This window comes from Zalophus californianus, chromosome 6 (genome assembly GCF_009762305.2).
Source record: "Zalophus californianus isolate mZalCal1 chromosome 6, mZalCal1.pri.v2, whole genome shotgun sequence".
Lineage (NCBI taxonomy): Eukaryota > Metazoa > Chordata > Mammalia > Carnivora > Otariidae > Zalophus > Zalophus californianus.
In genome coordinates, this window is record NC_045600.1 from 33,411,735 (window position 1) to 33,439,443 (window position 27,709).

The 27,709-nt window shown below is 40.8% G+C and overlaps 2 protein-coding genes across 15 annotated transcripts in view; one reads left to right on the forward strand and one right to left on the reverse strand.

Moving 5' to 3' along the window:
• Positions 1 to 26,909, reverse strand: part of FAM71D (family with sequence similarity 71 member D) — a 43,039-nt gene extending 16,130 nt beyond the window's left edge. For 4 of the 14 annotated variants that reach the window (XR_003516093.2, XM_027572882.2, XM_027572881.2 and 1 more), the window contains exons 1-6: positions 26,765 to 26,909; positions 22,526 to 22,638; positions 9,003 to 9,090; positions 5,600 to 5,762; positions 2,881 to 3,080; positions 1,626 to 2,163 (exon numbers count right to left, since the gene is read on the reverse strand). Coding sequence is in view for 13 of the 14 variants with exons in the window: in XM_027572882.2 (XP_027428683.1) it covers positions 1,626 to 2,163; positions 2,881 to 3,080; positions 5,600 to 5,758 (897 nt within the window). In the remaining variant the exon portion in view is untranslated. Of the gene's footprint in view, positions 1 to 1,625; positions 2,164 to 2,880; positions 3,081 to 3,144; positions 3,270 to 5,599; positions 5,763 to 9,002; positions 9,091 to 15,197; positions 15,257 to 22,525; positions 22,639 to 23,732; positions 23,903 to 26,764 lie in introns of those variants that run through there. The other 10 variants (XM_027572875.2, XM_027572877.2, XM_027572884.2 and 7 more) reach the window with 10 other exon arrangements.
• LOC113910568 (guanine nucleotide-binding protein G(I)/G(S)/G(T) subunit beta-2-like) lies at positions 10,144 to 11,449 on the forward strand. Its single transcript, XM_035727840.1, has one exon. It carries the CDS (start codon positions 10,230 to 10,232, stop codon positions 11,250 to 11,252), a length of 1,023 nt encoding a protein of 340 aa, XP_035583733.1. The 5' UTR covers positions 10,144 to 10,229; the 3' UTR covers positions 11,253 to 11,449.
• Positions 26,910 to 27,709: the final 800 nt, after the last annotated feature.

A 27,709-nucleotide genomic window follows, 5' to 3' on the forward strand; every position in this document is an offset into this window, starting at 1 on the left:
TGAATTTTTTTGGATTTAAAATTATTTTTATTGTAGGAAACAGAAAATTCAGAAAAGTGTGAAGAGGAAAACATTAATTGCCTATAATCCCACAATCTAGAAATAAACTGCTGCTAATAATATGACTTTTCCCCCTCCTATTTCTTGTGAGCATATAAATGTATTTTTATATAATAGGGATCATATTTTATTTTTCACTCAACTTTTTTCAATCATGAAAATTTCTCCAGGTAAAGAAAGTTTTTTCCAACAATTTTAATAACTACAGAGTAGTCTTTCACTTAACAAATATTTACCGACTGTCTATGATCTTGTCAGATATGATGATCGCTTCTGAAAAAGATTAATACAGCACCTGCCCTTCATGGATTTGTATCAGTTTAGTGATTCTCCTGTGGTGGATGTTTAGGTTCCTTCCAAATTTTCATTATTTCATTTTGACAAACATGGTATAGATTTGCTATAATTAACACCTTTATAGCTAAATCTTCATTCTTATTTCTGACTAATTCCTTAAGGAAGATTCCTAGAAATGGAATCACTGAGTCAAAGGGTATAAACATTTTTAGGCCCTTGATTCATAATGATTTCAAGAAAGTTTGGGCCAGTTCTTATCTCTACCATGAATCTATATGAATCCCAAGTTGGCCACAATTTTACTAACATTGACTATTTTTATTCTTTCAATTAACAGTTTTATAGGTTTTTTTTTTCTAAGTTTGCATTCCTTTGATTACAAATGAGGTTCAACTTTCTCCAGTATATTTATTGGCAGTTTTCTTCTTCTGTAAAATGTCTATCCTTGCCCTTTATGATTTTTCTATCATGGGCCCCACAGAGGTTTTCCAGCAGTAGATCCTCAAACTTATGCCTTTATCTACAATCGATGCTACCATCAGATTAATCTTTCTAAAAGCACAGTTCCTTCACTCCCTCACACAGAGGGTTTTTATGGTTAAAGTTTGCCCAAAGAGCAATGTCCACGCTTCTTGATTTGGCAAACAACTTTTCAAACCTATATCCTAATATTTTTCACATATATTGTGCTCCAGCCAAACTGAACTAAACTTTCTTGGATACAGCTGTGTTTTTCCACTTATTAGCCTTTTCTAAAGCCACTCACTTCTTTTGGCACTTTATTTTTCTATACCCACCCTCACTTTTACCTGTTGAAATTTCACCCCCTCCTTCAATGTAGTGCATACTTTTATATACATTTAAACCTTAAAATAGCCATTATGTGACATTAATATCCTTATTTTGGAGACGAGGAAACTCATGCAGCTCATGCAGCTCCAGTGGTTTGTCCAAACAGCTATGCAGCAGGTCAAGAGTCCAACCCAGGTCTTCTGACCCTGGTCCAGAAGTTCCTTCCATCCCACCATAGCTTTCTGACACTGGGTTAAATTTGTTGGTAAGGATGGTCCCTGCCTCTTTCAGGATACATCCTACAACTCCTTTATACCAGGGCTCAGGGCTAATATCCCATTATTAAAATTAGGTTACTCAGAGCACATTCCATAGCATTTTGATAACCAGTGTCAAGGAGCTAACCAAGAAGAATGATCTTGGTTATCACTCTTGTTCTTGATTATTAAAGAATGAAAGTCTGCCATGTCTCTTACCTTTTCCTCTTGCTTGGCCCTTAGTATGTCATCATTTTCAAACACCACCGTGACCTCTGAGCAGTTTGGGACGTCACAGAGGTCTGTGACTTCTGTGACTTCTGTGACAATATTTATATCTGGGGTCTCTCTGACCTCATTTTCTGGAACATCTGTGACGTCGGTGACATCGGTGACATCATCTGTGAAATCTGAGAAATCAGTGCTTTCTGCAGTATGTACGGGGTCTGAACATGTGCACAGGGGTGGGCTCTGTAGAGCTGTGAACGCTGCAATATCCATGATGTCCGTCGAGCCTGTGATGTCTGTGCTATTTGTGACTTCTGAGAGGCTTGAGACTTCTGACAGTTTGGAAGCTTTGGCTTTCTCCTCATTCAAGAGGGAGATGAGTTCCACCCACTGACAAAAGAGGGCGTCCTGTTTACACGCAGGGGCGCAGAGCTGTAGGTAGTAGGCTCGACCACTCACCAGCTTTACTTTGAGGCGCATATTCTCAGCATCGTGCACAGAAAGAGTCACAAACTGCAGAGGGAGAAACCTGAAAACCAACACAAATGTCGTCTGGAGGCCTGACTGGAGACCGAAAAAAAGGGCTTTCCTTCTCTGTTGTATAGCAGTTTGCTGAGTGAGATGCAGGACAACAGGCTTGTCTCCCAGACAGGCCCGGACTGGAGCAGGCATGGGGTTGGGCAGTACCTTCTTGTGGCCACCATGTTCCCAGGTCTGGCCCTTAGCTTTTGAGGCTCAAAACTTTGTTTTTTAGCACATGGAACCAGGATCCCTGGGGCCATCTCACTCAAATCATACTCCTAAGACTCTGATGAATTAAAAAAAATCAGCGTATCAACTACTTATCATGAGAGGTTGTCGGGCTTTGTTAATCCTGCAAAGTTGAGAGAAGTTGAGTGATTGCTCTAGGTCACATAGCAAGTTAGTGGCTTGAGACAAGACCAGAGCAAATTCTGATGGAAGCTGGGGTGCTTGGAAGGAAGGGCCTGTTTTAGAGAGGCAGTTCATAATGGATCTTCAGTTACTGTTACTTAGGTTTGATTTTTAAAAATTAAATACCTCTTTGACTGCTAGCTTGTCATAAGCTATTTTCCCAGACTTTAAGGACATGACTGACTGTCAGTTGTAGCAGAGTGCAAGTGAGAAGCTCCCTTGAAGCAAATGCCATTGGTGTTTTTATTTTCAGCTTCTCAGGGGTAAAGCATATTTTCTGAGAGATCCTTAGCCTCTTCCCTTTGTAACTCACCTGGTGAGCACCAGGTTCTCTGGCGAAGGAGATGTCAGGAGACTTTGAAACAGGGGTTCTGTATCTTTCTGAGCTTCAGGGGTCAGATGTGCCAGAAGCATCACACTGGGGGTCTTGTGGGTTTTACTGGAAGAGCAGATGCCTACAGTCACCCAGTTGGCTCGGTTATGAAGGTAAATGGATTCACCTCTCCTGTTAACCTAATGCAGAGAACAGGAAGAGGAGTTTTCTGCTAAATTGCATGGCCCCGACAACCGCACTTACCCGAGCAGTGTAGGAAATAAAGTAGAAATGAACCGTGATGATGCATTTGTTCAATCACTTGCTGATGTGAATTCTTGGAGATACCACAGTGAATGGACAGACATAGTCCCTGGGCCGTGGGGGTTCTATCAGGGAAGGTGAACATTAAACAAATATGTCACTAATTATTATTGCAGGAAGTATTACCAAGTACAAGTTCAGGGTGCTGTGCTGTAAGGCATATAGCAGGAGACTTGATTTAAGAGGGGAGACAGGTAGTGGTGTGCTGGTAAATGTGTAACAACTATCTCTTAGAAGATATGCACATGTTTATTATTTACAAATATGCTATATACAAAGCTTTATTTTAATTTCAGTATAGTCAGTTGATGCTCACAGAAGTCTTCATTGACCTTTGTCAAACTCTTTTATCCGTAACCTTAAGAGCATAAATAATAGTAAAATGTTGTAAAATAATAGGAACGAGGTTTGAGTATATGAGTTTATATGATTTAATTTTTAATAATACCTGTGTTTAACGACGGACTTCCAAATTTCCTGGACACTTACTAGTCAGCCAGCTCCAGCACACCCCAGAGATAGGGTCAGAGAAATCTCCTCTGAGAAAGAGACCTCTGGCTGAGACCCGAACAATGTGGGAGTTAAACTGGCTGGGTGGACAGGAGAGATTTTCAGGCAGAGGAACAGCATATGCCAAAATCCCAAAGTCCAAGAATCTTGGCCAGTAAAATCTCTGCCAGTTGGAAGAAAAGAACACTGGAAACTGGCCAGACAGGTATGTGAAGGAAGCCAGAGAGGGGCAACACTTGGTTTCTCAGCTGTACATTAACTCAAAAACACACACAAAAATCACTAAAAAAAAAAAAATACACACACACACACACACACACACACACACACACACACACACACATATCTCCCCTCAGAAAGAGGTTGCAGCCCATGCTATGGACTTGCCCAAAGCCATGCCTGATTAACAGAATCCAGAATCCATCTGGTACTGCAGCTGAGGGATGGTGCTCTGGCTCAGGGGCTAAATACTGATAAACCTCAACTGGTCATGGTGATTTCATCCCCTTGCTAGTGCTTGCTTTCAGCAGGGCAATGTGGCCTAGGCCTGGCCAATGAGACACAGTGGGGGCCTCCTGGTGGCTCTGGGAAAGGTTTCTCAGTCCTCACAGAAAGTTGCTATGATGAGAGCATCTCTTCTGTTTCTGGCAACTGTCACTGTCCTGTTTGCCTGTAATGTCCTGAGGGGAGCTAACTCGAGGGGGATAGAGCACAAGAGAGGACCTGGGTCCTTGAAGACTCCCTGCAAGTGAGCTGATGCCCTGTGGCTCTTTTACTTTGACATAACTGTTGTTCTTTTTTGTTTAAAGTCGGGTCAGGGACCTGTGGCAACTTGCTGCCAAAGACATACTAACCGTGCGTGAGAAGTTGTGTATGTTGAAGGGAATACCTCACCCAATTATGATATGCAGCATGTCTGTCTATAGAGTGCTACCTACCTCCCCCAGGGTTCATTAGAGCATGCAAAAGTTATTTGAAAAGGGAGTAGGAAGAAGTGTGAAAAATAAAATAAGAAGATCATCAGTAGGAAAGAAGCATATAGAAGGTAAAATCATCAAATCATGACCTATCACATGTGTTCTGGGCATTACTTAAATGTGTTCTTTAAACACCTGCCTCTGGGGGTGTATGTTCTGGAGGTGGGAGGTCTCCTTCAAGCCCAAGGCATCAGGGCAGAGAACACATTTATGGAAGAAGTGTCTGTTGTCTCCCCTGTCTCCTCTCTGTAGAATCAGCTGAGGAGCTGCTTGAATGGGTGTGTTCCGTGTTACACTTGGTTGTGGCCTTACTGTGTGGTTTAGGGGTATGGCCTACAACAGTGAACTCATTTCCCCTTTAATGTTGTCTGAAGGTTTTAATGTTGAATGTTTACAGAAAAGTGAGAACTGCTCTCAAATGCATTGAAATGTAGTTTCATTCATAATGTAGGTATATTTTTATGAGAAGAAAACTCTTCTCCCTCACAATTTGACAATTATCTTTTAATTTTAGAACTAAGAGCTAAATACCCAGTTGTGTCATAGATGTTATTCTTTAAAATGTCTTCTAAATCTAAGAAAGGAGCTATCTGAAAGCTTTCCTGTGGTAGGATGTTCTGAATTTACTGTAATCTCTTCATGTCATTTTGGGAAGATTATGATAGAATGACAATTATGATGGAGTTAAAACAGAATTCCTAGGTGAGAGTTTGCTGGGAAAATTTGAAATGAATTTTTTTTAACATTATAATTATTTTAGGTTGGTTAAAGTCCCAAAATTGTTCCCTTTGTCTCATGCATTCCTTTATCACATTTAAAATAATTCTCCTCTTAATCTTTTCAATTTCTTTGAGAAAATTAATCACTGAACTTACTGGAACTTAATTCAGGGCTCAAATATTATTTACCTGGATAAAATTGCTCTCTAATATGGGAGGAGATACAAAAGGGGCATACTCTCCTCCATTCAACATATTTTGAAGATCTCCTGGATCTTGGGAGGGTGGGATGGAGATGACATCTTGCTCATTGATCCTTGTGGTAGAGTTCCTATTGTTCTTCTTCATGGCGCTTACATACAAACATTAGAAAGTCGAGGGAATGGGAACACAATGAACAGATACAGAGAAAATTTAATATAATAAATTTGCCTCATTTACTCATTAATTCAACAAATTTTATCAACATCTATGATATGCCAGGCACTGCATTGGGCATTGGTGATACATCTGAACATGATTGTAAGATCGTGCCCCTATGCAGCCTGGGGTGTGGGGCTGGCAACCCTAATTAATGAAGGCAGTTAGAAAAGGCCTCTCTAGGAGGTCATGAAACTTATGTGTCACATCCCCCAAACTGTCATTTTCTGTCTAATTAATAGTACCACTACCCTTCCCATTATGTAGAATTCTCGAATACTTTTTTTTTTTTTTTTTTTTTTTTGGTAAGTAGGGTATCAAAACTATACTAAACTGAAACCATCTTTTCCTGACCATTCACCCTTGACTGGTGCTTAGCTCTAGGTTGACAGGTAAATAGTGGCTTTCTACCTAATCAATGACTGTTGTCTATCTTCTCCATTCTCTCGCTCTGACTCTCTCCAGAAATTGCTTCAACAAGGAACAGGGGATTTCACCTTCTATCAGCCAGAAATGACAGAATTCCAAGAGGGGAACAAGGCCTCAGAATGTAATTCTGTTCATATGTTCAAAAGGTCACCCCCTTCCCTCTTCACCAAGCCTATGTCAGTTAGAGGAGGGGTCCTTAACTGGCAAGTAGCTGTCCTGTGTTCCACTGGGAGCATATAGTTACACCTCAGTCCTTTCTCAGAGGCTTGTTTTCCCCTTTTGTTCAAGCTAAGTAAGTAGGTAAATAGTGGACGTCTTGTTGCTGTCCCAGTCAGGGTCACGGGCTGCAGAGACCACAGCTACCTGACATCCTATGAGCAATGACTCTGGGCACAGGAATTCCCCATCAGACCTCGTGCTGGTGGCAACTCAATGCCTCCCTTTAGCACATCTATGCATGAACAAACATAGGGAAAGTAAAAAGAATCAGGAAAAGCAAGTAAGTAAAATAGTTCAGTGAAGCTAAAGTGTAAAAATAATGAGACAGAAAGAGCATTCAGGAAAAGAGAGAGAGAGAGAAAACCACCACCACCACCACCACTACCACCATTTAAAACATAGGGGATGAGAAATAAAAATAAAATTTATTTAGTGTTTGATATGTGGCAGGCAGCAAAGACTTTACATGCATTATCGAAAATACTATCAAATAGCACTCTTAAGATGCTCATGCATGCAGCTGAGGCTTGGAGAGGGGAAGTAACTTACCCAAGTCCCCATACCAGGATGCAAACCTTCATAGTCTGACTGATTATGCCTTTGCCCATGGTTCAGTACTGCCTTGAGTTCTTGGAAAGATGGACGTGAGAAGTGGCAAGAGTGAGAGGGGTCAGAACAGGTCAGGAGAGACGGAAAGGAGGAAAGGGAGGGAGCACCAAAGAATACAGAAGGTGTCCTCCTTCTTCCTATTCCCTTTTATTCCTGAACAGTTTTGTCCTAGATCCATTAGCTGGGACAAAGAGATCTGTACTGGGAGGGTGGAGAGCCTTGGCTCAGAACCCAAAGGAGGCAAGAAGACCTCTGTTGTCAGGAGAAGGGAGGTGCAGTGTAAGAAATCAGGACCTAGCAGGGTGAGGAGGATGTCCGAGCAGGAGAGAGGATGGTGGAAGAGGAGGGTAATTGGTTACATACAGGGGAATTGATCAAATAAAATAGGAAACCATGAGAATTTATACTGATATAAATAAATGAATAAATTAAAAGTTTGGGGAAGAACTGAGAATTTACATCATTCAAAGTACCTTCTACCAGCATACTTATTAATTTCAAAGGAGGAAAAAGTAACTTTATAGTGAAGAAGTCACACCATCATAGTGGAGTGATGAACACTACCAGTAATGGGACAAATCAAAATGGTGCATCACCTTATAGGATATAATGAGAAGCACAGAGCATTCTCCTGTGATATCCTTCCCAAAGATGCATGACCCGAAACCAACCATTAGGAAATATCAGACAAATCCAATTTGAGGGATATTTGACAAAATAACTGGTCTGTGATCTTCAAAAATGTCAACATAATGAAAGTCAAAGAATGACTAAAAAACCATTCCAGACCGAAGGAGACTAAAGAGACGTGGTAACTAACTGCAATTGAGCTTCTGAACAGGATCTGTTAGCTATGCAGCCCATTATTGGGACAAATGGTAAAATTTGAGTGGGGTCTCAGGATTAAATGATGGTATTACACAATGTTCATGTTCTGATTTTGATGGTTAAATTTTGGCCATGTAGGAGAATGTCCTTGGTTGTAGGAAACACAAACTAAAGTATTTGGGGGTCACGGGGCATCAAATTGGCAAATTACTCTTAAAAGATTTGGGGAAAAAAGTTCTTTGTACTGTACTTGCAATATTTCTGTATGTTTGTGATTATTTTAAAGAAGTTAATGGAAATAATAATAATATAAAGAAAGAGGAAGTAAAAGGTATAGAGGAGAGGGTAGAGGATGTAAAAGAAGATATGGAGGAGTTAGACAAGGTCTGAGGGTTAACGCGCAAAAAGGTTTTATTTAGTCACCCCAGGTTTCCAAGAAAAGGGCTTTACGACAGCAATGGAAGACTCCTCATAGTGATGGGATGGTAGGAAAAAAACACAGAAAGGCTTGTCATCTGCATTTTCTCTCCTTCCCAACTTATCCAATAGCACAAGGCATCTATTCCATCATCACTTTGTTGAAAGACGGTGAAGCTGCTTTAGAGAACCAGAGGACATAGCAAGTGATCAAAGCATCAGACGGATCTTTGGGGGCTAAATATATGGGGAATCTCCTGGAACACAACAAGAAATCACTAGAAAAGAGCGTTTTTTTTAATGAAAGCAAGGTATGATAGCAGAAGGAGAACAAAGGTCAGCATCCTTTTGGGTCAGGGTGACAAGCAAAGTCACAGCAATTGTTCACCCTTCATTTTCCAGAACAGCTGTGATTTCTTACACTTTTGTATCCTTCTGAGCTCAGATTCTCTCATATCAGTTCATGCGCCCCCTCCTCTGGAGATCTAGAAAAGTTGATCACTGTGAGCAGCATCCTTGGTACACTGAGTTCCCAGATGAGGGGAAGAGGCAAAGAAAGCTTGGAAAGTAAGTCAAAAAGGAACAGAAGAGAGAATGGAGAAAGGGAAGGAGAAGGTGTGACAAGGTAGAGCTTAATCTGGTCTCATCAGTACGCACCAACATATCTCACCTCAACTCAGGGCCAAGCCACAATCCTCTCTCGGAGATGAAGTTCTTAACTCATTTCAGTTTGGGCTTCCTCCTTTTCATGACGAAGTCTTTTGCAAAGGGAACAAAAATAGAAAATAAAGTGTACACAAAGGAAAAACCATACAAATCCTTACTTTCATTTCATACCTGAGAGGTCCATGTCTTAGAAAGTTTTTCTACCTAAGCAAGGTGGGTGACGTGCTCCTAGGGCTGCTGTCTATATTTGAGCTGAGCTGTTGTCAATGATTCTAATCATGGTCTTTTGGGGAGTGGAACCAGTCAGTTCATAGCTCAGGGTTGGCCTGAAACTGTCAAACAGTGGAATCCTGGGCTTTTATAGCCAAGGAAGATATTTGATAATGTGACAAAGGAAGTAATACAGTCTCAAATAACTATTGTAAAGTGGAGGGTCATAAGAAGCCCGAGTTATTTTCTTCCTGTAAAAAGCCAGAGTAGCCTCGATTACTAACTTTTCAGCTGGTGGTAGTTGTATGAATGAATAACCTTACATATGGTTACGCTCACTCTTTTATCACTTGTGTCAAGTTCTCCATATTGTGCTTGCAGTCACTATAGACAATACCTTCTCCTCTTCATAAAATTCTGACTTAAAGAATCCCTTCAGGAATACCTGGGCCAGGTGAACAGCGACCATAATCACCATCAGAACTCAAGTGCCATGAGGCCACTATGGAAACTGGTATTGTGGGAATATAAAGAACTCTGTGGAGTCAGACACATCCAGATTCATATTTGGGCTCTGTCACCTACTTTTAAGACCTTGGGCATGTTACTTAACATCTCTGAGCTCAATTTCCTCATCTGTAAGATGAAGATAAAATGACCCAACTCAATGCAGTGATGTATAGGAAACAGTGAACACCATAGCTATCACATGGTAAGCACTGAAGGCTTATATTGGTCTATCAACACCTGCCCCTCTGTCAAAAAGGTATAATTTACTCAGCATTTGCTAGGTTGGGTACCCTCTTGCTCACTTACAGTTTCAAATTTCCTGAGTCATTCATTCTAAGAAACATATTTTTTCCTCAGCTTAATAACTCTGAAATGGACCCATGCCGGCATTCGCCTTGCAAAACTCCAGAATCCTCAGAGAGGCCTCGGGCCAGCGGCGAGGAGCTGTCTCCCCCAGCCCCCGTCCCGCGGCCCCCAGCCGCCCCCAACCCCGCCCCATGGGCCCGGCGCCATGAGTGAGCTGGAGCAACTGAGACAGGAGGCTGAGCAGCTCCGGAACAAGATCCGGGATGCCCGAAAAGCATGTGGGGATTCAACACTGACCCAGATCACAGCTGGGCTGGACCCAGTGGGGAGAATCCAGATGAGGACACGGAGGACCCTCCGTGGGCACCTGGCAAAAATCTATGCCATGCACTGGGGGACAGACTCAAGGCTGCTGGTCAGCGCCTCCCAGGATGGGAAGCTCATCATTTGGGACAGCTATACCACCAACAAGGTCCATGCCATCCCTCTGCGCTCCTCCTGGGTCATGACCTGTGCCTATGCGCCCTCAGGGAACTTTGTGGCCTGTGGAGGGCTGGACAACATCTGCTCCATCTACAGCCTCAAGACCCGCGAGGGCAATGTCCGGGTCAGCCGGGAGCTGCCCGGCCACACCGGGTACCTGTCGTGCTGCCGCTTCCTGGATGACAACCAAATTATCACCAGCTCCGGGGACACCACCTGTGCCCTGTGGGACATTGAGACAGGCCAGCAGACGGTGGGTTTTGCTGGGCACAGTGGCGATGTGATGTCCCTGTCACTGGCCCCTGATGGCCGCACCTTTGTGTCTGGTGCCTGTGACGCCTCCATCAAGCTGTGGGACGTGCGGGATTCCACGTGCCGACAGACCTTCATTGGCCACGAGTCAGACATCAATGCCGTGGCGTTCTTCCCCAACGGCTACGCCTTCACCACTGGCTCGGACAACGCCACGTGCCGCCTCTTCGACCTGCGGGCTGACCAGGAGCTGCTCATGTACTCCGACGACAACATCATCTGCGGCATCACCTCCGTGGCCTTCTCCCGCAGCGGCCGGCTGCTGCTCGCCGGCTACGACGACTTCAACTGCAATATCTGGGACGCCATGAAGGGCGACCGCGCAGGTGTCCTCGCTGGCCATGACAACCGTGTGAGCTGCCTCGGGGTCACTGATGATGGCATGGCTGTGGCCACAGGCTCCTGGGACTCCTTCCTCAAGATCTGGAACTAACAGCTACCACCCCGCTGGGCCCAGGCCAAGAGGGGCCCTGCCCATGCCCACACTACAGGCCGGGAGCTTTGGGGCTGGGCGCACACCAAGCCTCCCTCCCCGGGCCACGGGGCCTTGGGTCCCTGCTCCCGTACCCAGGTTTGGTTCCTCCCGGGGGCCCCCACTGTGGAGATAAAGATGGGGATAGAATGGGGGAAGAGGAGGGGCAGAAAGCCCTCATCCTTTTGCTGCCCTGGGGTTGGGGCCTTGTCCCTCTGGAGGGCCAGAGGCAGGAGTTTCTACGTAGAAACTCCAGGGGCTGGCTTTTTTAAAACTGGTTTTATTTTAATTTTTATTATATTTTCAGTTTTTCCATAAAGGAACCAATTCCAAAAAAAAAAAAAAATAACTCTGAAATGGAATGTTCCTTGAGATCACTCTCTGCTGGGGAGTGGGGGCGTGGGGGCAACTGCATGGTGGCTGTTGTTTGGCTGCACATGCATGAACTCAATCATGGTTACTCATATTAAATTATGTACATTGATTGTACTACAAGGGGTGCATTTAATTGCCATTTAAGATGTGTCTCTAAATAAAAAAAAAAATACATGGGGACAAATGAAAATGAAAACAGTCCAAAATCTTTGAAATGCTGAAAAAGCTGATCTAAAAGGGAAGATTATAGCAATACAGGCCTACCTCAAGAAGCAAGAAAAATCTGTAATAAACAATGTAACCTTACACTTGCAGGAGCTAGGAAAATAAAACAAAACAAAGCCCAAAGCCAGTAGAAGGAAGGAGCTAATAAAGATTAGAGCAGAAATAAATGAAATAGAGACTAAGAAACCATAGAACAGATCAATGAAGCCAGGAGCTAGTTCTTTGAAAAGATCAACAAAATTGATAAAACTTTAGCCAGACTCATTGAAAAAGAGAAGGGAGAAGACTCAAATAAAATCAGAAATGGAGGGAAAAGAACAACAGATACCACAGAAATATGAAAGATTATAAGAGAATATTATGAAAAATTATATGCCAACAAATTGGAAAACCTAGAAGACACAGTTAAGTTCCTAGAAACATATCACCTTCCAGAACTGAATCAGGAGAAGTAGAGAATTTGAACAGGCAAATTACTAACAATGACATTGAATCAGTAATGAAAAAACTCCCAACAAACAAAAGTCCAGGACCAGATGGTTTCACTGGTAAATTCTACCAGACATTTAAAGGAGAGTTAATACCTGTTCTTCTCAAATTTTTTCAAAAAATAGAAGAGGAAGGAAAACTTACAAATTCATTTTATGAGGCCAGCATCACCCTGATACCCAAACCAGACAAAGACAATACAAAATGAATAAAGCTAGAGGCCAATATCTCTTATGAACATAGATGCAAAAATCCTCAATAAAATATTAGCAAACCAAATCCAGCAACACATTAAAATTATTCACCATTCACCATGATTAAGTGGGATTTATTCCTGGGGTGTAAGGGTGGTTCAGTATTAGCAAATCAATCAACGTGATACATCACATTGATAACAGAGAGGATAAAAACCATATGATCATTTCAAAAGATGCAGAAAAAGCATTTGACAAAGTACAACATCCGTTCATGATAAAAACCTTCAACAAAGTAGATTTAGAGGGAATATACTTCAACATAATAAAGTCCATATATGAAAAACCCACAGCTAACGTCATCCTCAATGGTGAAAAATTGAGAGCTTTTCCTCTAAGATCAGGAACAAGACAAGGATATCGACTCTTACCACTTTTATTCAACATAATACTGAAGCCCCCCCCTACCAATCAGACAAAAAAAAAAAGAAATAAAAGACATTCATATTAGTAAGGAAGAAGTAAAATTTTCACTATTTGCAGACGCCATGATACTATAAATAGAAAGCTCTAAAGACTCCACCAAAAACTACTAGAACTGATAAATGAATTTAGTAAAGTTGCAGAGCACAAAATTAATATTCAGAAATCTGTTGCATTTCTATACAATAATAATGAAGTAGCAGAAAGAAATTAAGAAAACAATCCCCTTTATAATTGCACCAAAAAGAATAAAATATCTAGGAATAAACTTAAAACCAAGTCAGTGAAAGATTTGTACTCTGAAAACTATAAAACACTGATGGATGAAGTGAAGAGGACACAAACAAATGGAAAGATATTCCATGCTCATGGATTGAAGGAAACAATATTGATAAAATATCCACACTGTCCAAAGCAATCTAAGGATTTAATGCAATCCCTATCAAAATACCAACAATATTTTTCACAGAACTAGAATAAATAATCCTACAATTTGTATGGAACCACAAAAGACCCTAAATAGCCAAAGCAATTTTGAAGAAGAACAAAGCTGGAGGCATCACACCTCAGATGTCAAGATACTCTATAAAGCTGTAATAATCAAAACAGTATGGCACAAAAATAGCCACATAGTTCAATGGAACAGAATCGATCCCCACACTTTTAGGGTCAATTAATCTACAATATACAATGGGGAAAAAGATAGTCTCTTCAACAAAGGGTGTGGGGAAAACTGGACAGCTATATGCAAATGAATGAAACTGGATCACATTCTTCCACCATACACAAAAATAAACTCAAAATAGATTAAAGACTTAAATGTGAGACCTGAAACTATAAAATTGCTTTAAAAATAAGCAGTAATTTCTTTGACATCAGCTGTAGAAATATTTTTCTAGATGTCTCCTCTGGCAAGGGAAACAAAAGCAAAATTAAACTATCAGGACTACAACAAAATAAAAAGCTTTTGCATAGCAAAGAAAACCAGTAGCAGAACAAGGCAACCTACTGAATGGGAGAATTTATTTGCAAATGATATATCTGATAAGAGGTTAATATCTAAGATATATAAAGAACTTATACAAGTCAACACCAAAAAAACCCCAAATAATCCAATTTAAAAATGGTCAGAAGACCTGAATAGATGTTTTTCCAAAGACATTCACATGGCCAAGAAACACATGAAAATATGCCCAACATCACTAGTCATCAGGGAAACACAAATTAAAACAACAAGGAGATATCACTGTACACCTGTCAGAATGGCTAAAATCAAAAAGACAAGAATTAGCAAATGTTGGTGAGGATGTGGAGAAAAAGGAACCCACATGCACTGTTGGAGGGAATGCAAATTGGTGCAGGCACTATGAAAAACAGTATGGAGATTTGTCAAAAAATTAAAAATAGAACTACCATATGATCCAGTAATTCCACTACTGAGTATTTACCTAAAGAAAACAAAAACACTAATTCAAAAAGATATATGCACCACTAAGTTTATTGCAGCATTATTTATAAAAGCCAAGAGGGGCTCCTGGGTGGCTCAGTCATTAAGTGTCTGCCTTTGGCTCAGTTCATGATCCCAGGGTCCTGGGATCGAGTCCATCAGGTTCCTGGCTCAGCTGGAAGCCTGCTTCTTCCTCTCCCACTCCCCCTGCTTGTGTTCCCTGTCTTGTTGTCTCTCTGTCAAATAAATAAAATCTTAAAAAAACAAAAGCCAAGATGTGGGAGCAACCCAAGTGCCCATTGATAGATGAATGAATAAAGATGTGGTATATAGGGGCACCTGTGTGGCTCAGTCAGTTAAGCAGCTGGCTCTTGATTTCAGCTCAGGTCATGATCCCGGGTTGTGGGATCGAGCCCAGTGTTGGGCACTACTCTCAGTGGGGAGTCTGCTTGAGGATCCTCTCTCTCCCGCTGCCCTTTCCCCCACTCGAGCGCACTCTCTCTCAAATAAATAAATAAATCTTTAAAAGGAAAGATGTGAGGCAAGATGGCGGAGGAGTAGGAGACCTAGATTTCGTCTGGTCTCAGGAATTCAGCTGAATAGGGATCAAACCATTCTGAACACCTACGAACTCAACAGGAGATCGAAGAGGAGAGTAGCAACAACTCTCTGAACAGAGAAGCAACCACTTACTGGAAGGTAGGACGTGCGGAGAAGTGAATCCAAGGCAATATTCGGGAGGATAGACGGCAGGGGAGGGGCCTCCGCCGGCCGCTTCTGGCAAGTGATAGAGCTGCGGAGCACAAAATCAGACCTTTTAGAAGTTGGCTCGGCGGAGGGACGTCGCTGCTGTGGCTAAGCAGGGGGTGGAATCCTCCCGGGACAGTGTGGTCTCAGGACCCTCAGGGTCACAGAAAGACCGGGGGTGCCTGAGTGCGCCAGAGCTCCCAGGTATCGGAGCGGGGAAGCCGGCTGCAGAGACAGAGCCAAGGCGCGGGCTCTCAGCTCGGGGTTGTCATAAACTGTGATACCCGGCCCAGTCGGGCCACTGCTCCTCCAGCAGGGACCCAACAAGCAGCAGATCCGGGGAGACTCCCCTTCCTTTCCGGGGAGGAGCACTGCAGGGATCTGCTGGGTTTGGAGACTCCACATGGGGTCGGGTGCCAGAGATAGCAATGCTCGGTCACAGGCCCGGTGAGCACAGAGTGCAGCCGGAGACCGGGGACACGGAAGTGACGGCTTTTCTCTGGGGGCGCACTGAGGAGCGGGGCCCCGAGTTCTCAGCTCCTCCGGGTGGAGATTGGGAGGCCACCATTTTTGCCCTGGTCCTCCAAAGCTGTACGGAGAGCTTGCAGGGAACAAAAGCTCCTGAGAGCAAACCGGAGCAGCTTCCTTAGCCTGGACCGACAAGGGCGGGGCCATTCAGCCTCCGGCAAAGACATTTGGAAACCACAGCAAGAGGCCCCTCCCCCAGAAGATCAGCACGAACAGCCGGCAAGCCAAGACCAAGTTTACCGATCAAGGAGAACGGGAGAACTCCAGCGCTAGGGGAATACTGCACATAGAATTCATGGCTTTTTTTTTTTACCATGATTCATTAGTTCATCAAAGTTAATTTTTGTTGACTGTTTTTTTTTTATTTTACTTTTTCCCTTTTTCAACCAACATCTTATCAATCCCTTTTTAAAAAAAAAAACATTTTTTATTTTTCATTTTTAGAGTCATATTTTATCCCTTCATAGTAGTTACCCTTATTTTTGGCAAATATATATAAGTTGTTCTCTCTTTAAAATTTTGAGGTACAGTTTCTTCTAACAGATCAAAATATACCCTAAATCACTAGTGTATGGCTTTGTTCTAGTCTCCTGCCTGATCACATTCTCTCCCTTTTTCCTTTTTTTTTTCTTAAATCTTCTTTCTTTTTTCAAACAACTTCTTATCTTATCAAGTCCTTTTATAAAATCTTTTATAATTTTCATCTTTACAGTCATCTTCCATCTCTTCATTTTATCAATCTGTACATATATGTCTTTCTTCCTTTAAATTTTTAAATTTATTTTGTACATATATGTCTTTCTTCCTTTAAAATTTTAGGAGGCACTTTTTTCTAACAGACCAAAATATGCCCAAAATCTAGTGTGTGGCACTGATCTATGCACTAGCCTGATCATATTTGATCATATTCTGCTTTTTTTGTATTGTTTTGTTTTTGTTTTTATCTTTTTTCTTTTTTTTTCTCTTTCTTTTTTCTTTCTTTCCCTTTCTTTTCCCCTGGTTTCAGGTCTTTTCTGATTTGTATACAGTATATTTCTGGGGACATTGTAAACCTGTTAGCATTTTGTTCTCTCATTCATCTATTCTCCTCTGGACAAAATGACAAGACGAATAAAATCACCTCAGCAAAAAGAACAAGAGGTAGTACCATCAGCCAGGGACCTACTCCATACGGACATTAGTACGATGTCGGACCTAGAGTTCAGAATCATGACTTTAGAAAGATACTAGCTGGGCTTGAAAAAAGCGTGGAAGTTATTAGAGAAACCCTTTCTGGAGAAATAAAAGAACTAAAATCTAACCAAATCGAAATCAAAAAGGCTATTGATGAGGTGCAATCAAAAATGGGGGCACTAAATGCTAGGATAAATGAAGCAGAAGAGAGAATCAGTGATATAGAAGACGAAATGATGGAAAATAAAGAGGCTGAGAAAAAGAGAGAGAAACAACTACAGGATCACGAGGGCAGAATTCGAGAGATAAGTGATACGATAAGACAAAACAACATTAGAATAATTGGGATCCCAGAAGAAGAAGAGAGAGAGAGGGGGGCAGAAGGTATATTGGAGCAAATAATAGCAGAGAACTTCCCTAATGTGAGGAAGGAAACAGGCATCAAAATCCAGGAGGCACAGACAACCCCTCTCAAAATCAATAACAATAGGTCAACACCCCGACATCTAATAGTAAAACTTACGAGTCTCAGAGACAAAGAGAAAATCCTGAAAGCAGCTCAGGAGAAGAGATATGTAACCTACAACGGTAGAAACATTAGATTGGCAACAGACCTATCCACAGAGACCTGGCAGGCCAGAAAGGACTGGCAAGATATCTTCAGAGCACTAAACGAGAAAAATATGCAGCCAAGAATACTATATCCAGCTAGGCTGTCATTGAAAATAGAAGGAGAGATAAAAAGCTTCCAGAACAAACAAAAACTAAAGGAATTTGCAAACACGAAACCAACCCTCCAAGAAATATTGAAAGGGGTCCTCTAAGCAAAGAGAGAACCTAAAAGCAGCAAAGATCAGAAAGGAACACAGACAACATACAGTTAACAGTCACCTTACAGGCAATACAATGGCACTAAATTCATACCTTTCAATAGTTACCCTGAATGTAAATGGGCTAAATGCCCCAATCAAAAGACACAGGCTATCAGATTGGATTAAAAAACAAGACCCATCGATATGCTGTCTGCAAGAGACTCATTTTAGACCCAAAGACACCCCCAGATTGAAAGTGAGGGGGTGCAAAACCATTTACCATGCTAATGGACACCAAAAGAAAGCTGGGGTGGCAATCCTTATATCAGACAAACTAGATTTTAAAACAAAGACTGTAATAAGAGATGAGGAAGGACACTATATCCTACTTAAAGGGTCTATCCAACAAGAAGATCTAACAATTGTAAATATCTATGCCCCGAACATGGGAGCATCCAATTATATAAGGCAATTAATAACAAAAGCAAAGAAACACATTGACAACAATACAATAATAGTGGGGGACTTTAACACCCCCCTGACTGAAATGGACAGATCATCTAAGCAAAAGATCAACAAGGAAATAAAGACTTTAAATGACACACTGGACCAAATGGACTTCACAGACATATTCAGAACATTCCATCCCAAAGCAACGGAATACACATTCTTCTCTAGTGCCCATGGAACATTCTCCAGAATTGATCACATCCTAGGTCACAAATCAGGTCTCAATCGGTACCAAAAGACTGGGATTATTCCCTGCATATTTTCAGACCACAATGCTTTGAAACTAGAACTCAATCACAAGAGGAAAATCGGAAAGAACTCAAATACATGGAGGCTAAAGAGCATCCTACTAAAGAATGAATGGGTCAACCAAGAAATTAAAGAAGAATTAAAAAAATTCATGGAAACCAATGAAAATGAAACTGTTCAAAATCTTTGGGATACAGCAAAGGCAGTCCTGAGAGGAAAGTATATAGCAATACAAGCCTTTCTCAAGAAACAAGAAAGGTCTCAAATACACAACCTAACCCTACGCCTAAAGGAGCTGGAGAAAGAACAGCAAATAAAGCCTAAACCCAGCAGGAGAAGAGAAATAATAAAGATCAGAGCAGAAATCAATGAAATCGAAACCAAAAGAACAGTAGAACAGATCAACGAAACTAGGAGCTGGTTCTTTGAAAGAATTAACAAGATTGATAAACCCCTGGCCAGACTGATCAAAAAGAAAAGAGAAATGACCCAAATCAACAAAATCATGAATGAAAGAGGAGAGATCACAACCAACACCAAAGAAATACAAACAATTATAAGAACATATTATGAGCAACTCTATGCCAGCAAATTAGATAACCTGGAAGAAATGGGTGCATTCCTAGAGATGTATCAACTACCAAAATTGAACCAGGAAGAAATAGAAAACCTGAACAGACCTATAACCACTAAGGAAATTGAAACAGTCATCAAAAATCTCCCAAGAAACAAAAGCCCAGGGCCAGATGACTTCCCAGGGGAATTCTATCAGACATTTAAAGAAGAATTAATACCTATTCTCCTGAAACTGTTCCAAAACATAGAAATGGAAGGGAAACTTCCGAACTCATTTTATGAGGCCAGCATTACCTTGATCCCAAAACCAGACAAAGACCCCATCAAAAAGGAGAATTACAGACCAATATCCTTGATGAACATGGATGCAAAAATTCTCACCAAAATACTAGCCAATAGGATCCAACAGTACATTAAAAGGGTTATTCACCATGACCAAGTGGGATTTATCCCTGGGCTGCAAGGCTGGTTCAACATCCGCAAATCAATCAACATGATACAATACATTAACAAAAGAAAGAACAAGAATCATATGATCCTCTCAATAGATGCAGAAAAAGCATTTGACAAAGTACAGCATCCTTTCTTGATCAAAACTCTTCAGAGTATAGGGTTAGAGGGTACATACCTCAATATCATAAAAGCCATCTATGAAAAACCTACAGCGAATATCATTCTCAATGGGGAAAGCCTGAGAGCTTTTCCCCTAAGGTCAGGAACGCGGCAGGGATGTCCACTCTCACCACTGCTATTCAACATAGTATTAGAAGTCCCAGCCACAGCAATCAGACAACAAAAAGAAATCAAAGGCATCCAAATCGGCAAAGAGGAAGTCAAACTCTCACTCTTTGCAGATGATATGATACTGTATGTGGAAAACCCAAAAGACTCCACCCCAAAACTGCTAGAACTCATACAGGAATTCAGTAAAGTAGGAGGATATAAAATCAATGCACAGAAATCAGTGGCATTCCTATACACCAACAACAAGACAGAAGAGAGACAAATCAAGGAGTCTATCCCATTTACAACTGCACCCAAAACCATTAGATACCTAGGAATAAATCTAACCAAAGAGGCAAAGGATCTGTACTCAGAAAACTATAAAATACTCATGAAAGAAATTGAAGAAGACACAAAGAAATGGAAAAACGTTCCATGCTCATGGATTGGGAGAACCAACATTGTGAAGATGTCAATGCTACCTAGAGCAATCTACACATTCAATGCAATCCCCATCAAAATACCATCCACTTTTTTCAAAGAAATGGAACAAATAATCCTAAAATTTGTATGGAACCAGAAGAGACCCCGAATAGCCAGAGGAATATTGAAAAAGAAAAGCAAAGCTGGCGGCATCACAATTCCGGACTTCCAGCTCTATTACAAAGCTGTCATCATCAAGACAGTATGGTACTGGCACAAAAACAGACACATAGATCAATGGAACAGAATAGAGAGCCCAGAAATGGACCCTCAACTCTATGGTCAACTCATCTTTGACAAAGCAGGAAAGAATGTCCAATGGCAAAAAGACAATCTCTTCAACAAATGGTGTTGGGAAAATTGGACAGCCAAATGCAGAAGAATGAAACTGGACCATTTCCTTACACCACACACAAAAATAGACTCCAAATGGTTGAAAGGCCTAAACATGAGAAAGGAGTCCATCAAAATCCTAAAGGAGAACACAGGTAGCAACCTTTTCAACCTCAGCCGCAGCAACTTCTTCCTAGAAACATCGCCAAAGGCACGGGAAGCCAGGGCAAAAATGAACTATTGGGATTTCATCAAGATAAAAAGCTTTTGCACAGCAAAAGAAACAGTCCACAAAACCAAAAGACAACCGACAGAATGGGAGAAAATATTTGCAAATGACATATCAGATAAAGGGCTAGTATCCAAAATCTATAAAGAACTTATCAAACTCAACACCCAAAGGACAAATAATCCAATCAAGAAATGGGCAGAAGACATGAACAGACATTTTTCCAAAGAAGACATCCAAATGGCCAACAGGCACATGAAAAAGTGCTCAACATCGCTCGGAATCAGGGAAATCCAAATCAAAACCTCAATGAGATACCACCTCACACCCGTCAGAATGGCTAAAATTGACAAGTCAGGGAACGACAGATGTTGGCAGGGATGTGGAGAAAGGGGAACCCTCCTACACTGTTGGTGGGAATGCAAGCTGGTGCAACCACTCTGGAAAACAGTATGGAGGTTCCTCAAACAGTTGAAATTAGAGCTACCATTAGATCCAGCAATTGCACTCCTGGGTATTTACCACAAAGATACAAATGTAGGGACCCGAAGGGGTACGTGTACCCCAATGTTTATAGCAGCAATGTCCACAATAGCCAAACTGTGGAAAGAGCCAAGATGTCCATCGACAGCTGAATGGATAAAGAAGATGTGGTATATATACACAATGGAATATTATGCAGCCATCAAAAGGAATGAGATCTTGCCATTTGCAATGCCATGGATGGAACTGGAGGGTGTTATGCTCAGTGAAATAAGTCAATCAGAGAAAGACATGTATCATATGACCTCACTGATATGAGGAATTCTTAATCTCAGGAAACAAACTGAGTGTTACTGGAGTGGTTGGGAGTGGGAGGGATGGGGTGGCTGGGTGATAGACATTGGGGAGGGTATGTGCTACAGTGAGCGCTGTGAATTGTGCAAGACTGTTGAATCACAGATCTGTACTTCTGAAACAAATAACGCAACATATTTTAAGAAAAAAGAAAAAGAAGAAGATAGCAGGAGAGGAAGAATGAAGGGGAGTAAGTCAGAGGGGGAGACGAACCATGAGAGATGATGGACTCTGAACAACAAACTGAGGGTTCTAGAGGGGAGGAGGGTAGGGGGATGGGTTAGCCTGGTGATGGGTATTGAGGAGGGCACGTTCTGCATGGAGCACTGGGTGTTATGAACAAACAATGAATCATGGAACACTGCATCAAAAACTAATGATGTAATATATGGTGATTAACATAACAATAACACATTTAAAAAAAAGGAAAGATGTGATATATAGATATATATAATGGAATATTACTCAGCCATAAAAAAGAATGAGATCTTGCCATTTGCAACAACATGGATGGACCTGGAGGGTATAATGCTAAGTGAAATAAGTCATTCAGGGAAAGACAAATACCATATACTCATATGTAGATTTGAAGAAACAAAACAAAACAAAAAGCAAACTCTTAAATATGGAGAACAAACTGGTGATCTCTGCGGGGGCGGGGATGGGTGAAATAGATAAAGGCAATTAGGAGTATATTTATCTTAATGAGCATTGAGAAATGTATAGAATTGTTGAATCATTCTATTGTACACCTGAAACTAATATAACACTCTATGTTAATTCATACTTGAATAAAAATAAAATGTGTTTTTAATAGTTACCTGAAAACCTTTTGTTGACACCTTCTGGTGTGGTTAAGAAAGTTCCAGTAGAAAACTTGCAGAAGGCATGTCAGAGGCTTGGAAGGAGGTCTCAGAGACTGGAGTGGAGCACTCTTTTAAGAAATGCACAAAGGATGACAGAATAGAGCACGACAGACATTGTGGGGAAAACTTCTAAGTAATAAGAAAGCATTTAGTTATGTAATTAGCAGCATTTTTTTCTTTCTCTGTGGTGCATAAAATAATGGATAATTGATGGATCTTAGATTTGATGAAATGCAGTAGTCAACTCTTGCTGATCCAGAAGTGAGTGATAAAGTGTACATTTTTGAAAAAATCACTCTAAGAAAGTGACAACATGCAGTATGCCTACTGTTTACAAATTCTTGCTAATCTGTGGATGTTCCAAGGTCACCAGGACTAGGGAATGCCCCTTCCCGGCACAGTCATTTATGTCGTCCCCAGGACCCCTTCCATGTGAGAGCAGTCCATCCAGAGAGCAATCAGTAATGATCTCCTGAGGGAGCAAGTAATATTGTGAACTTAGGGCCACAGAGAAGGAACGGAAAATGAGAGGGAGGGGAGGGTCAATGGATTTGCAGCCATATCAGGCCTTGCCCTTCTCATCCCTTTTGAACTCCAGAATGAAGGGGAGGTCAGCTAAGAAGCTAAACATGTAACAGAATCTTTTATCTTCAGTGGTGTGGTGGTTCTTTGTTTCTAAACATTTGTTCTGGAATTATTTTGAAACTTTCGAATTATGTGTAGAGACGGTAAATGTGTGCTGAATTTTAACTAGTTTTATTGTAACTGTCATTTGAGATTACCGATCTGTACACCACAACCCCTGCCCCCACCTCTCCAATTATTCTGGTAATAAGCCGAGATTGCACTGTTCTTGAGACATATGAATTGTTTTGTGAAACCGATTTTGGCCAAACACACACACCACCACATATTTCGTCAAAGGTCCAAAAGCAGAATCATCAACCGTTGAATTAACTGTTTACTAGGTTTGCTTTCAGTATCTGGAGATAGTATTAAAGTTTTGGTATATATGTGCCTTTCTAGTTTTATAAATTTATATATACTGTATTTATATAATACATAAAATATACAATATTGTATATCAATTATATTGCATAATATATATAATACATATTAATATTTTCCTATAACATCAAATATTTTTAAAAGCAGAAATTACCAATCATGGTGTGGATCTGTTTGGAACATCACAATCTCTTGTAACAGGTACCAAAATTAATTGTGCCCAGTGGCTAAACTGATGCTTGAGACATGATTTTTCTCTTAAAAAGCAGTAAGTAATTCATGGTCCTCAACTCTGATAAGTTCCCCGTGCTCTGCTGGGCTTTCCTGTGGGAAGACCATGGAAGAGTAGCCTGACAGCTCACTGTCCCCCAGTCCTCTTATCCAACCAGCAACCCTTACTGAGATATTTTGATGATTCAAAATAATTCTAATTTGTGTGGGCTGGAGTTTTACAGATAGTTTTGCTTTTCTAATAATTTAATCCATGGATCAGTTCTTAATATAGCTTTATTGAGATATAATTTACATATTATCAACTTCACTCATTTAAAGGCTATAATTAGGGGTGCCTTGGTGGCTCAATCAGTTAAACACCTGCCTTCAGCTCAGGTCATGATCTCATTGTCCTGGGACTGAGCCCTGCCTTGGGCTCTCTGCTCAGTGGGGAGTCTGCTTCTCCCTCTCCCTCTCCCTCTGTGCTCTCTCTCTGTCTCAAATACATAACTGAAACCTTTAACAACAACAACAAAAAATAAAGGCTATAACTGAATGATTTTTAGTGTATTTACAGAGTTGTGCAACCGCCACCATAATCTAACTTAGAACATTTTCACCATTTCCGTGGATACATTTTTTTTAATAAGGATAAATGTAGACAATGCATAGTGCACTTATGTTTCTTTTGCATGACCACTGCAGGCTAGAGAATGATATGACCATAGTCATTATGATGAGAAGTCAAAGGAGAGAGCCATTGTGAGTGAAATTTGCTACAATGTCATTCACATTAATAAGCACAACATTTGCAGGGCGCCTAGGTGGCTCAGTCGTTAAGCGTCTGCCTTTGGCTCAGGTCATGATCCCAGGGTCCTGGGATCAAGCCCTACATCGGGCTCCCTGCTCCGCGGGAAGCCTGCTTCTCTCCCTCCCACTCTCCCTGCTTGTGTTCCCTCTCTTGTTGTGTCTCTGTCAAATAAATAAAATCTTAAAAAAAAGCACAACATTTGTAGATTCTACATAAATATATTTTAAAAATAAAGCAAGTCTTGTCTGCAAATTCTTTGTGAAAGTTCATACTATCTTGCTTTATTAACATTACATGTACAATAGAGGTCTGCAATATAAAACTCATAAATGAAAAGTAAATTTTGTCATTAAAGTAGCTCAATCACATTAAAGGGTCAATGAATGTATATATTATAGAATTACAATAAATATGATTTGAATGAGTATGTGAATTAGAGCAGAGAAACAAAGCAGGGTTTTTAGAGGCCATCCTGGGAACTTAGCTTCATTTCATAGATACACAGAATCTTTTGTTATAACTTGTTCTACCAGAATTGTGTATTAGTTTTCACAATCACAGTTTATATTTTTCCAATAATTTATGCCTTTCACTAGGCTCCTTAAATGTCCTATACATCTAGTTAAGCAAGTAATGTACCTGAGAGCATGTATAACGTTTTTAACTGTGTTACAGAGCACAGAGGAATCTAATTCCATTTGAGATGGATCCCAACTTATCTGGTCACTAGCAGATTCTTTACATTCTTTGTTATTTCTTTTAATTAGGAACCGCCCCCCCCATCCTCTTTTCTTTTTTTCGTCTTTAACTGAATGGAGATTAATTCAGCAGATAGTTACAAAAGGTTACATTTTTTCTGCAGAATTACACTGTAATTGTCATTCGAAAAAGCATTGTTGGCTACTTTTAGTAAAAGAAAAGGTAGAGAGATTCCATATTAAATCTGATTGCAGACCAGAAACCAATGCCAGTAGTTTAATGGGGAAACCAAGCAGAGAGAAGCAATGAGGTGTCTACATTACAGGGGTGGAACTTATTCAGCTTTTGCTCCAGACTTTCCATGACATCACCAGACTTCCCTATCTGGTAATGTTTCAAGATCACCAAGGCCCCATTAGGGCTAAGTATAGTGTGGATATGAAGTACACTCACCCGTGGGTGGTGGTAGGATGTCTTGAGTTTCCCAGGAATGTAGTCCTGGGAATTTTTTGAACTGGTGACAGCTTGAGTTTAATGGAAATTGGGATGGGGAGGGAGGAGTCTGGGAGCCAACATGGAAATGTTTTCAGGGACTTTTCTGACTGCTTAATTTGGAGGGAGGTCTATAAATGCCTCTGAAATGTTCTCTATAATTGTTTGCTATTTACCATTCCCATTGGATCTTTTCCCACTGATCTTTTGTTATAAAAAATTTTCAAACCTACAGCAAAGTTGAGAGAATTCTGAACACCTACGTTCTCTTGTCTTTTTCTTCTTTGTGTGTTATTTTTTGCCTGTAATTACATAAAAGGTCTTAAATGGTGGTGTTTACCCATTACTTGTTAAAAATGTTCTCTGTGGTATTTGTGCTTTGACGTAGGTTCTGCACAGCACTTTGAAGCATGGCATTTCCTTAGTTTTTTTCTAAGATTCTTAACACACTAATAAACATATTTTTAGGATTGGTCCATCACAATTTGATGTTGCAGTTCTGGTTGCACTTTTGAGAAGGTTTGGCTGTTGCGGACCCTGCTTCCTCCATGGGATCCCAAGTTAACCTTTCAGCTTTGAACAGAAAAGCCCTATATTCTAGATCTTCTCTCCCATTTGAATAATTAAAAATGACTGTCTTTCCATAAGTTCATTCAAGTCTCACTCATGAGAGAAAATTGGGCTAATGGTTTGGAAAACCAAAATGTAAAAACAATTAGAAAATGTGTTTTCATTTTAACTCAAATTCTCAATGAAATCATTTTTAAGAAAAATTCAGTAACCAGATTTAAGTCTCTGAGGTTTCCTGCTTGTTTTGGTTGCATTGTAAGACATGAAACTAGGAAGAAAAGAGAAAGATGGAAAGGAAATAGATATTTTTGCCCTTGAATTATTAGAATTCATTCAAATAATGTCCATTTCCTTCTTCCTCAGGTTCTCACCAAAATCGCAGTAATCACACAGTCACTTACATAGACGTGAGGCTGAAATAGATCTCTGGAGATCTCCTGGATGTCTACTTAGGAGAATAGTCTCCAAATAGCAGGTTTCTAACTCTTTTCACATTTCTTTGGCAGAAGGTGTTTATATCTACCGGGCAGGCAACTAACCACTAAGTAAAAGAAGTGCAGGAGGCCAGGCTGCTCTGGGCATTGTTCTAATGCTCCTGCATCACAATGTGCTGACATAGTCGCTGAAGTAAGAGAAGAGTGCTGGGACGCAGCAGCCCTCACGTCAGCCACTGAGATCAAGTGTTGCCAGCATTCCTGGGGATCCCAGACGGCTCAGGAGTGGTAGTTCTGGTTGTGGTGTGAAGTTTACAGAGGCTTCCTCAGAGAGAAAAGTCAACTTAGCAGGAAAATCACCATGGCAAAGATCTCATACTGAGAAAGTTGAAAACACTTTATATTGCTTACCATTCAATTGATAATTTATCCATTTCCTTATATCCTAATTTTCAGAGACTTAAACATATTTAAGTCACTTTGAGCTTTTGTACAGAAAAGCTTCAAGAGAATGTAGCATTCTTAGAGAGCAGAGGCATCTTCCTGCCTCCAGCATCTAGTGTATTCTGGACACATGCTATATAGTAGGCACTCAGTGACTATTTGTTGGATGAATGAATGAATATGAATAAATACATGGCATTCTCTCTCTCTGAGCGTCTTCTCTCTCTCAAGGCTACAGTAGTCCCTCTTTCCCTTTCTGTGGCTTCAGTTACCAGTGGTCTGGTCTGGAAGCCGATGATCCTTCTGATGATTTGTCAGAAGGTCAATAGTAGCCTAACACTACATCACAGTGCCCATGTCATTTCCCTCACTTCTCATCATGTAGACATTTTATCATCTCACATCTATCACAAGAAGGCTGAGTTCAGTTTAACAAGATATTTTGAGAGAGGCCTCATTCACATAACT

Excerpts from the sequence above, each read along its gene's own strand:
- LOC113910568 (XM_035727840.1), top strand. The coding sequence starts at position 10,230 with ATGAGTGAGCTGGAGCAACTGAGACAGGAGGCTGAGCAGCTCCGGAAC.